The sequence below is a fragment of the Exophiala bonariae genome (genome assembly GCF_035927105.1).
Source record: "Exophiala bonariae strain CCFEE 5792 chromosome Unknown scaffold_16, whole genome shotgun sequence".
Lineage (NCBI taxonomy): Eukaryota > Fungi > Ascomycota > Eurotiomycetes > Chaetothyriales > Herpotrichiellaceae > Exophiala > Exophiala bonariae.
The window spans coordinates 222553-234579 of record NW_027042491.1 but is presented as its reverse complement, the minus strand read 5'-3'; the positions used below and the strand labels follow the sequence as shown (position 1 = coordinate 234579).

The 12027-nt window shown below is 50.8% G+C and overlaps 3 protein-coding genes across 3 annotated transcripts; 2 read left to right on the top strand and 1 right to left on the bottom strand.

Moving 5' to 3' along the window:
• Positions 1 to 124: 124 nt before the first annotated feature.
• Positions 125 to 3212, bottom strand: LTR84_003378 (uncharacterized protein; the record flags this gene model as incomplete). Its single annotated transcript, XM_064846966.1, has 6 exons — positions 125 to 1092; positions 1141 to 1500; positions 1704 to 1719; positions 1772 to 2245; positions 2294 to 2356; positions 2403 to 3212. 6 exons carry the CDS (start codon positions 3210 to 3212, stop codon positions 125 to 127), a joined length of 2691 nt encoding a protein of 896 aa, XP_064705319.1.
• Positions 3213 to 3826: 614 nt separating this feature from the next.
• Positions 3827 to 6526, top strand: LTR84_003377 (uncharacterized protein; the record flags this gene model as incomplete). The annotated part of the gene is made up of 2 exons (XM_064846965.1): positions 3827 to 4073; positions 4131 to 6526. The coding sequence occupies 2 exons, from the start codon at positions 3827 to 3829 to the stop codon at positions 6524 to 6526; spliced, it is 2643 nt and encodes an 880-aa protein (XP_064705318.1).
• A 2592-nt stretch (positions 6527 to 9118) lies between these two features.
• LTR84_003376 (uncharacterized protein) lies at positions 9119 to 11476 on the top strand (the record flags this gene model as incomplete). Its single annotated transcript, XM_064846964.1, has 3 exons — positions 9119 to 9227; positions 9284 to 9910; positions 9978 to 11476. The coding sequence occupies 3 exons, from the start codon at positions 9119 to 9121 to the stop codon at positions 11474 to 11476; spliced, it is 2235 nt and encodes a 744-aa protein (XP_064705317.1).
• Positions 11477 to 12027: the final 551 nt, after the last annotated feature.

The window sequence follows — 12027 nt, the reverse complement described above, 5'->3', positions numbered from 1 at the left end:
CCACACTGCACCAAGCTATGCCTCATACTGTTAAAATTGTCACCAGGGACATGGGAGCTAACTAGTCCGCAACCTGAGTAGTTGGCGCATCTGAACCTGGTCCGAAAAAGGACGACAAGTCCCACTAGAACATATCAAGGTCCAAATCATTGAGATCCTCCAGATTCATATCTCCATTCTGCGAACCATACAGGGCGTCGAAGCTCAAATCCACATCGTTGGAGCCCATGCCGTCGTCCAGATTCCCCATTGCGGCGACTTCTCCCAGGACCTGGTCGATGCTGTCTGCTTCCTGGCCGGGGTCTTGAGAGAGGTCCATGCCGTCGCCGGGTCCCGGCACGACGGCATCGAGGTTTGCGTTCGCGGTGTCGATGTTTGTCATTTGATGTGTGAATGCGAATTGGTCGATGTTCATGTCCTGCACCGCGAGGACGATGGTGTATGCTTCGACTTGGCGGTTGAGGCGCACGACGGCCTCGGCGGTGAGGGCGTCGCCTTTGCGTATGAGGCTGCTGAGCATGCTGTGGCGGATACGTAGTGCGTCACGGAGCTTGGGCTCGGCAATGCAGATCACGGTCGAGATCAAATCGAGGGCGAACAGGAAATTGTGGCTGCTGCTTAGCTGCAGTAAGACTTCTATCAGTGCGCGTAATGTCTTGTCTGGACCGTGGCATCGGAGTGCTAGGCGCATCAGTGCTGGAGAGTATCGTGGAGATGACTCATCCGCGATCTCCATCGAGGGAAGGGAAGCCAGGCTATTCGTGATACTGGTTTGAAGTGCGGCGAGGATGTTGACAACTCCATTTAATGGGTCTCCTTCTGGGACGAAAGAGAAATCAGGACACGAGTTGAATATCGTGAGAGCTGATTGGATGTTTTGGTCCTGGGCTTGTGTAGCCTCCAGTCGCTTTCTCAGTCTGGGTGCAGCTGTGGCTAATATCGTTTGATGTATGGGCAGTGAATCTGCGCTGCTGGGTGATTTAGTCAGGACTTGTAAGATAATTCCAGCGAGAGATACGTTGTTGTCCAAGAGGCGCCCAGTCCAGTTCAGTGCCGGGACTAATGAAGGTAACAAAAAAGACTCGAGGAGGTCTGTAAGCCGTTAGTATGGTACGACAATCGTCGGTTGGACCAACTTACAATCAAGTCCGGCTGTCAATGACTCTTGTGATAATTTTCCAAGTTGATGCGCCATGACTGATTGCCTGAGTAGTGTAGGTATCAACAAGTAGTAGTCGTGTGGGCTGCAATTGGAGAACAGTTCGTCGCTTAACCCATCGGCGAGATATAAAGCGTTAATCCATTCGCCGAGTTTTGCATCTCTGTCCTCGGAAAGCTCGGAAATGGCATATTCGCTATTTTCTCGCTCGAAATAATCTGCAAGGAAGCCATCCTTTCTGCGAATGCCCAGCTCTGATCTACGCAGTCCCAGTCGTGTTCTGCTGACAAGAATCAGCAGGAAGATGGCTCCAAACTCATCATAGACAGGCTGAGCTTCCCCTAAATCACGTTAACACAGGTGGCTGTCTGGGGTCAAAGTGTCCTACCATGAATTTCGTCCCAACTCCAATCGTCAATCAATGCGCAAAGAGGACCAATCCAGTAGGCCGGACGTATGAACAAAGAAATACAATTTATTGCTGACGGCTTTCGCAGAATTGCGTTCGCGAGGTCTTTGAGATATTGAGTTTCCTTAGACTGACAATAGTGCTGCATGACCTAGTAATGGTCAGCATGTAGTAAAGGAAGGGAGATGGAGCACTGCGCTCACCTCGACGATGGCTTGACTCAATGGTCCCCCACTACCATCACTTCTAGTGAGTTCTTCAATCAACTTAGGACCCCTGGAATGGTTTGACATGACTTGAGATACGAGGTCGTCTTTTGAATACAAGCCTTTGCTGAAGCTTGCTGTTATTTCCTCACCACCAACGAGTTGAGCTGCGATTTGGGGAGATATCAGATGGTGAAGGGAACATGTGTGCAGGCATTTGTGACCTGCTGTCAGAAGATCCTGAGTAGTCAGCAACGGTGATACCTGGTGCCAGGCATCGGTGATGGCTTCTTCAGTGTTTACACTGTTGAACGATGAAGCCGATATCATTGACAGTAGTGACGGCAACTTGCTTTGAATAAAGACTTGACATTGTTCCATGCGAAGGTTGGAATCAGGAGAGAGGCCATGTATCCGCAACGTATGAAATGCTGCTGTGAAGATGTCAACGAACATGGATTGGTATTCACTCTGAGGCTGGTCAGTCTGGTGTTACTCATACATAGAAAAATTACTGACCTGGTGGCGCGTAGACAAAAAGTTGAGCATGACACCATCGTCAATGGTTGCGCCTGTAGATAGCTGAACTGTAAGCAAGGAGTCGGCCAGAAAGGAGAGGTATGCGTACCAAAGTGTCGAGGTGTACGACTGTAGCAGCCTTTGAAGCCACAATCTGAGTCTGGGGAATAGAGACCTGGAACTGCAGTGCCTGCATCTCTGACTCATGCATCGAAGTTTGATCTGGTTGACTAGACCCATCGCTGATCATGGTGATGTGCTTGACAACAGCGTTAAGTCGCTCAACGAGCTGAGGGGTCATATTCGGATAGAGTGACAAGCACTGTTCAATTGCCTGTTGGACGGACGTCTGTGCATTGCGACTTGCGCCTTTGGACGATTGTTGTTGGGACAAAGCCATGAGACCAGCTTCGGTGGCAGCGAGTGATGCGAGTAGGAATGCAAGAGCTTCGAGCAAGTAATTATGTTCTTGCGTTGCGGACTCTGCTGCAGAAGTTGAGAAGTGATGGGTAATGGCAATCAACCATTTTGAAGAGAGCGTCAAGCACAATTGTGCCTCCGATGCATCTGTTTTGTACTTAGGAGACACAATGAGCATGGTGATATCCTGCAGCGTCCTAGTGGCACAGTCCAGCGCATCGCTCGTTTTGAGCTTATCCGATTGATTCCACCGATGGATAAGAGCTATCAATGTCTCCGATACCTTGACCAGACCGGAAACGCCGACATATTCGAGATAAAGCGATATCAACGGATCTCCTTTCGCGCAGAAGGACTCTCGGCAATCAACTAAGGCCGCAGCCAGTTGGATACCATCAACACCTCCTTGGGAGTCTTGTAAGAGGCGACCAAGTTCGTTCACAGACAACCGATTGAGAAGACATTGCCGGGTCAGTGTCATCCACTTAGTGACCGCCATGATGATGTAGCATCCACAGCGGGCATTCAAAGCCTCCTCATGCAGCTACGGGCGGGCTGCTCATGGACTCGGAGTCTTGTCCGATAGCAATTTGTTAGCTTTGGGAGGAATCCGAAATTGAGTATCAATAGGCCGGCTGCAAATCCCGATAGATTTATGCGGTACGAATGATGCTATTGCATTTCATTATTGGTTCGAGTTGTTGATGCAGCGGAGGTTAACTCCTTTCAGGTCCCCAGGTGGTTGACTTGCATTTTTAGATGCAAACGCCGCTCTTGGCGTGTTTTCAGCCTCCCCAATTTGGGTGGATCATTTTGGCCAACGAACGCACCGGATGTGCTGAGTCATTTCGGAGTCATTATTTCTCCAATGGAGGCCTTGACGTTGAACACCAAACGTTCTTTCTTGTTCATCCAACTTGAAATTCAACATGCAACAACAGTCAGATAGCACTAAGTAATCAAAGAAGCGGCGAGCAACTCATGTACAGTCTCGATTTCCTTTCTGAAATGTCTCTTGAAGGCATTTTCTCTTCACAGACACTGCTGAGGCAACCCCCATGATTTGGACAGCCATTCTGCCTTGAGGGGGTTGGTGCAACGATATCATCAAATATGGCAGACTTGCCTCGGCGCATCGCCCTGTTACCTGAGGAAGTTCGCGCTCGGCTGTCTTCGTCCATCGACATTACCTCCCACGAGCAGGTTGTGGTTGGACTCCTGGAAAATGCTCTAGATGCAAGTGCCAGATCTATCAAAATTCATTTGGACCTCGCAAGGGGCTACTTCTCAGTCCAGGATGATGGGATAGGTATCCCGCAGACTGAGTTCATGGAGACTGGATACTTGGGACAACCACATTGTGAGTATCAGAGCTCGGAGATTCCATGAAATTTGTGTTCACTGATGCATTCCTCAGGTACATCAAAACTGGAATCATCAGGTAATCCCTTTGGTCGATATGGACGCTTTCTGCATTGCCTCTCTGTTGTTTCTCTCCTGTCTATCACCTCCCGCCACAATCTCGACACATCCGCCAGTAGACTAATCCTCCGCCGAGGGAGTGTCATTCACCGGAAGTTGCAACTGGATGAGCCAGGATTTGACAGCCACCAATCAGGTACCAGAATTGAGGTCCATAATCTTTTCGGAGACATCCCGGTCAGATCAAGATACATGTACGAAAAATTTGCCTCGTCAATGGAGATTGAAAGGGCTTTTGAGGTGTTGCGGGGGACTCTTACAGGCTATCTCCTCGCGTGTTCGGGTCTCATGGACCTCTCCTGCACCATGAACGGCACCTCCCGGCGAATAGTTCATCGTCGACCCTTTGACATGGATTCTGCGAGACAACTTACTCCGGGCATGGTGATCTCGATTTTGTCCCAGACCATACCCGGAGTGGCCTTGAATACCACTAATTGGAGAACTGCTTCGGTCAACACAAGCAAGCATTCCATCAGTGCTGTAATTTCTGCGGAGCCAGCCCCATCGCCATTGAATCAACACATATCAATTGGTAGGACTCCGGTACATGCTCGAGAAGACTACGGCATGTTGTTCAGGACCATCAACAACCGGTTTCGCAGGTCAAGGTTTGGGCAGATCCCCAGCTTATGCGCTTCTACTGCCGTCACGGTCATGCCAGGGGAGCCGTCACAAGACTCGGTGCACAGCCAGTCGCAAAAGCGAGTAGATCGCTGGCCGATGTTCTACATTCGTGTCAACGATCCTGCCGATGGTGAAGCAAGTCAAGGTTCACATCAGAAGGCTCCGCTTACCATCAGGGATACCAACACTTCCATTACTAGAGCTCTAGAATCTATGATCTCTCACTTCCTTGTCGCAGAGGGCCTCGAGTCGGGCCCAAAGAAGGCACATCTTGCACATCGTGATAAGAGCCGCCAAAGACAGGAGGTGCGAAAAGCTACATCTACATCGGCATACGGGAGTCTGAAGACCACTTCTCAATTGAACCAGTGGCATCGGATCAAGAGTGGTCGTTCTAATCTGAAGGATACTGATTATGGACTACCATTTGCCAAGTCAGCGGCTGCTCAAGACACTCAGGTAGAAAGAAATCAAGAAATCCAGCTTCTCTTGGAGGAATCAAGCTCTGATCAGCCCGACAGAGACGCCCGGCTATGTGAAGACACTTGTATTGCGCCGAACAAGGAAAGCAACGACCTGGCGCACTCCTCGCTCGATGACACGCAGATAGGTGGTATGAACGAGAGTGTCATTTGGATCAATCCTTGCAACGAACGGCCCATTCATATCAATTCTCGAACAGGCTCAACCGTTGAAAATGACGAGACTGTCTCGACCACTCGACTTCGGACACGTATAGCTTCTCTGCATGGCCCTGGTGGGTCCAACATTACCGGCCCAACCCTGGATTACAGTCCCAATCTTGAATCCTATGGGAAAATACGTCTCAATCAGCATGAAACTTCAATTATCTCAATCCCATCGAGTGAACTGATCGATCGGGAGGAAACGGCGCCTGTGTATCCAGTCAAATGGAGTAACCACGTAACCAAGGAAGGCTTATCTCGAGCAAATATTCTTGGGCAGGTCGATCAAAAGTTTATTCTTGTTACCATCAAGGATTTGATCATTCTGATCGACCAGCACGCGGCTGATGAAAGAGTCAAACTGGAGCAACTGTGTCGAGACTTATGCATTGGCGATGCCACAATACTGGCCAAACCTCTCATCTTCGAGATCGAAGAAAATGAAGCGTCTCTATTCCAGTCGTGGCAAGCATATTTCAAGAAGTGGCAGATCATATACACGGTCGAACAGAGCACGATGAATGGTCTGGGACACAGAGAAGACACGAGACGACAAGGCCTGTGTATCAGTGTTACGGCTCTTCCCAACCTCGTAGCAGAGCGATGCCGGGCGGAACCTGCACTGCTAATCGAACTTATCCGGAAAGAGTTGTGGTCTGATCGTTCTCAGAGCAAGCTGGAAACTTGTTCACGGCCATCCTTGCCGCAATCATGGCATGCCATTGCCTCATCTTGCCCCCACGGAATCCTGGAGCTGCTCAAATCACGATCTTGTCGAACTGCAATTATGTTTAATGATATCTTGGATATTGAAGAGTGTCAGGGGCTTGTCCGACAATTATCGAAGTGCGATCTGCCATTTCAGTGTGCTCATGGGCGACCCACTCTAACCGTGTTGACGAAAATGGGTCTATTGGATAAAGACCCTGGAAGCGGTGCTCTCGGAACGGAAGCGCCCATGTATGATAGCAGAGATGGATTTGGTGCTGCATGGGTCCAATGGAGCTCGAGTTTCTAGTATCCTTATCCAGCTTGGATATGACGACATTGATTCAGCAGGCTAACTGAGCAATACGTCAGGAAAAGCGGTCACTACCTGTGATGTTGGAAATACAGAAATAAGCAGCATCAAGGCGTCGAGTGAAACACATTATCAACGAAATGACATGATTCGGAATTCTTCGACTGCTTACTTCGTATGCAGGCCCTGGAGGGTATTTTCATCGTCGAGGTGGGTCTGAAGACAGGGGATGGACCCAACATGGGTGATAGTCAGTATTCTAGTCAGGACCGGGTGTCTCTGGCAAACCGGTCGATGAAGATAGCTTCACCCTCATTTGTCCCCTCTCTAGGACATCAAACAACTAGTTCGAACCTTCACATCTCAATTGAACTCCTGCGTAAGGCCCCTGGGGCTGAATATATATTCGTGCTGACGGCGGCAGCAAATCTTGCACAGAATAGAGCGATTGGCCGTTGCGCGCTTGGGCGCCAAATGCTTGCGCTTCCATCCAGAAACGTCGTTAGACCTGTTTCATCTAGCGACTGTTCACGTGATCGAATTACGCGGCATCCCTGTCGTCTTTTGTGATGCGCGCGCAGGAGCAGCTGTCACGTCGATGAGAACCAATGACAACCGAGAACGGCCCCAATAGACGGTGATGGTGCAAGGATCAAGTGAGTCAAGGCGTCCATCCTTGAGCGCAGCGGCTGCCTGCCAAATGTGAGTCGACCTCAAATTTGAAACCTGCGTCCAATCGAGGTCACGAATTTGTACGAACCATGGACCGGCCATGGGATAGTATGTTAGTCCCTGTAAAGCGGACTGCACTCTACCCTCTGGAGTCTGGTAGGGCTGCACATGCAGCGAGTTCCCCCCAAAGTGGAGGATGTGGTGATTACCGTTGGTGCCCGCTGTGCAACGATGTTGTTTGACACCCAGGTCAGATTGTCTTAGGTGCTAATCCCCGTTGACATTGCAAAAGCTGATCGACTGATGCCATGCACGGGAAAAGAAGCTAGTTGGTCTCTCACTGAGGTCGGTGAACGAGGGAATTACGGGAGTCGTCTCCAGCTGCCGAGTACATTATTACGGAGTACTCTGTGAGGGAGGTGTTCGTCACCTTTTCTTCGTACTAACGCTAGCACTGTTGCTCCCCCCAGTCACCAAAGGCTAAAGCCGCGGTGAGCATGAACGGTCAAGCTCAAAGTGAGAGTTGGCAATGGGCAGTTAGTCAGTGACTGCTGCTGGTCGTGGTCAAGCTCAGCCGATGCGAACTGGGAAATTCCCCTTCGTATCCACTTGTCGAGGTCTGACACCTTTCTTGGGGGGCAAGTGTAACACCAGAATTGCCGCCTGGGGGCGACTGCGTCGTCTGCACGCCCATGGCCCCCCGGGCGTCCCCCGTGCTAGTTGATCAACCAGAATGGGCCAGTCACAGCACAACGCGCGATTGCGGCAGTGCTCGGGCCAGGGGCAGGAACTCCAAGCGCCATTTTTGCAAGCGCCAGGCGGTGGGGATGCCCGGCTTTGAGTGGTTGCTCATGCGTCCCTTTAGCCTTCGGGGCCCTTGGAACCCTTGGACGTCTTGAAGCTCAAGGAAAGCCCCCCTTCCGAACCAGCGACAAGCGTCCCCAAGCGTCTCCCATGGTCCATCCATTTGCAGTGCCAGTGCGGTAGCTCTTCCTCGGACGGCTACACCCACTGGCACTCCCACCTCCCACCTCCGACCGCAGTTGAACTTGTCCAGGCTCCATTCCAATCCATTCCATTATCCCCCCGAGGCTCTTCGCCAGTACCGTGTCCCTCCCAGAACTCACTCGACCTGCCCTTCGTCCTCAGGCCAGACTTTCAACTATCCTTTCGTTTCTCCAACCACTTCCAGCTTCAGCTTCAACTTCACATCTCTTCTCGGATCCTGCACTACCTTTTGTTGTCAAACCCAATCCAGTCTGTTGGCGCTTCAAGTTCTGCTTGCGAGTTCTTCCAAGAAACTTAGCCGTGTCCAACTGCGGCTGATTCCGCGGGTGCTCGAGCAAACACTGGCACCCACCTCCACCTCGCACCCTCGCCCGCCTGCGCTTCCCGCGCCTTGTGCGCTTATCCTCCATGCATACCAACGCCTGTAACATGAGTTGACTTGATCTTCTACTTCCTTCCAGTGTCGTTCAAGTGTCCTATTATTTCTTCCCACTGCTCGGAGCTACATATCTACCTCGGTTTACCTCATCCCCTCTGTGGCTGTCTTCTGTGGTGTTACGGGATCCTCGTTCATCCGCCGGCGCTTATTCCCTTTGGCACCTGGTGATAATCCTTAACCGCCAACTACCTTTTCTCTTTCCCCCGCGCCTTTGCGCTTTGCGCCATCTGAAAGGAGAGCCAGGGTCGGCAGGTTCATCCTCGCTCGCGCTTACGACGTCATCGGTTCCTGGTCCTGAGAAGGGGCTTCTGTCCGAAGCGCCCATTGCCGTCTCAGCGCCTGTAAGCCGACTGAATCCCTTTTATTCAGGAGACGAAACACGGGAAAGGAGTCATTGGATCACATAAACTTGGGAAATTCCAGTCGAATCTGCTACTTGGAGCAGACCCCCCTCCGAATTTGCAGGCAAAATGGCTGTTGTCGACACGATTGACCATGTTCGTTCCGATGTCAACTCTCCATTGAGTGTTGATACAGAACCCCGTGGTTTCGTGGCTGTCAACCACGCCTCTAGCAACGGTAACATGCCAATGCGTCCTGATGAAAGCTGTTCGGCGTACTGACTCGCTTGATAGGGACCGAACCATCCAGTCATAATTCATCTCCTCAAGATGATCCTCGCAACAAACACGATCGGAATTCACTCAGTCCTGGCAGTCGGATCTATCACTTAATACACAATCAAGAAGAGCAAACCAATCACCACAAGCGGAAGCGGTCCGATTTGAGCGATGATTCGCATTCCGAGAGCCCACGTACTTACGAGAACAGTCCGTCCAAACGGGTTGAGCCTCAGCATGTGGCAGACCGAGCGCTTCGCGCAATGAGCAACACAGAACAGAATGGGACTGGTCATTATGGAAATGGCCACTCAGTGGTCCCCAACGGTCACTCCTGGTCGCCGCACACCAGAACGATACAGCCTCATGGCCCTGCGAACGGGTCGCGTCCAACGACGTCAGATGCTCATTTGGCAGAAGCTCTTCAACGCGAAACACAGTCCCAAGACGACCTTGCCCGACATTGGGAAACCCAGTCAAGTACGAATGGCGATAGTGGTCATAACCTATACGATCAAGACTCCCCCAATACCATTACTGTGGCCGGGCCGAAGCGCAAGCGTAACTTTAGTAACCGAACAAAGACCGGCTGCATGACCTGCAGGAAGCGAAAGAAGAAGTGCGATGAAGCACGTCCTAAATGTGAGCACCTTCTGAAGGCGGTCGTCGAATTTTGTTTATGTGATAAACTAACGAATTATACTCGTAGGCCAAAATTGTGAGCGAGGAGGGTTTGAATGCCAGGGCTACAATCCGCCTAGCATCGGATCGCGTTGGCCAGCCAAGCCACCGCCCGTTAAGACCCCTGTATTATTGCAGTCAAAAGACGGCCACGGTGACGTGTCTGAACCCTCTTCGGCATATAAAGGCCCTAATGAAGGCTCACCACACCCAAAACGCAATCTTCCTCAATATGAAGGCGGTCAGATGAGACCTCTTCCTATTGATGACCATGATAGCCACCGCCAACAACAACAACAGTATGCCACTAGTCCGCCTCAAAATGAAGCCCGGGGTAGGCCACCTTATCCTAGCCCACAACAATGGTCTTCGCACCAAACTTCGTCGACATATAGTTCAGAACATCTTCCTCCTCTTTCGGAAATCACTCGATCAGAGGGAACTTCGAATCCTCCTCCAAGAGAAATGACAAGACCTTCGACCCAAGGTGCACATCACCCACCTCCATCAACTTCTGCTCCTCCACCTCATCCGCCTGGCCCACCTGGTTCAAATCAACAATTGCATCCTCCCCACCAAGGCACTGGGAACCCCTCGCCACTACAAGCACCATCTCGCCCACCGTTGGGTTCTCACGAAGTCAACCTCTATCACCCGCGCGATCAGCACCATCATCCAGGCTCTTCAGGCCCACCGGGTCCTCCGGGTCCTTCAGGTCCTCCAGGACACCAAGGTCCACCCCAAGGCCCTCCTCCTTCTCAGTATCAATATGCTCCAAGTCCATCACAATCTGAATATCGGCCTCCGTATTTACCCCAACCTGAGCACCATACTCCGACAACTCATGTGAGAATGACTTCAATGGGATATGACCCGCATAAGGTTTCTGGAGCCAAGACATTCAACAAAGAAGACGTGGAACGATCCAAAATGTTGCGAGGGAGCACTTACAATCATTTCGATTCTACCTTACAGAACGAACGGAAAAGGTGTGAGCTGGCTCTTGATAAGTTCAATAAGGCGTCCAAGCTTCACAGTGGAGTTAGTGAGGCGGAGACTCGCAACATCCTGCTCAAAGTCTTTGACCCTACCGAAGACGATACCCATAAGTTTCTCGCCGTTCCCCAGGAAAAAGGATCTTTGGGCAAAGGAGTCAGAATCGAAGCTCCCTTTACTTGTACTTACGGATACAACATCAAGACCATGGATAGTGTGTTTATTGGTAAGAACTGTGTAATTGACGATGCTGGTAAAGTCGACATCGGGCCTCGTACCTGGATTGGACCCAATGTGCATATCATGACGACCGATGTGATGAAGGACATTCAGGATCGCAAAGGTGCTGGAGGAGGGTGGATAGCAAATGGAGTGACGATCGCATCAGAAGTGGTCATTGGAGCCAACGCAGTCATCTACCCAGGTGTTACTCTGGAGCGAGGCTCAACAGTCGAGCCGTTTGCTGTGGTGAAAGAAAATCTCCCAGCATTCACCACGCAGTACGCGCCTGTGGGCAAGCGTAGTGCATGACAACAAGCGTGGAGCCAGGGTGGTCATGTTGGTATTGCACCTTGGCATCCACCTTCTGAGGATACGGAACGGATATAAAAAGTGGCCGGATATGGAAGGCTCCGGTGCCAACGGATCCTTTCGTTTTCCTTTCTTATTTTTTCCTACGGTCGATTAGGTATGAATCCAGTATTCAAATGTTATGTTAGATGATGAGAAACAATGACTGCACGATGTGAACTGAGGCTCATATAATCAGACATGGGGCGTATGGGAAACTTGACCATGCCGGCTGGCTCTGCATAAATAACACTTTACATCCCTCAGTATTTTCTTCGGGGTTTCTGATCGAGTTGCACGTCTCGTGAAGTGAAGTGAAGTGAAGTGACTTTGGTGCAATCGCCATCAGACTTATGTCCCATTTCTCGGTCCGGTTATGTTCCACACACGCACTGCCCTTACTTTGTGTCATGGATGGGATTTCTTCTATGACAGAGAGGTAGATGGATACTAGAGTAAGTAGTGAGTTTACTGAGTGAGTGGGTGAGTGAGGTGTGGACTGTCCTGCCGAC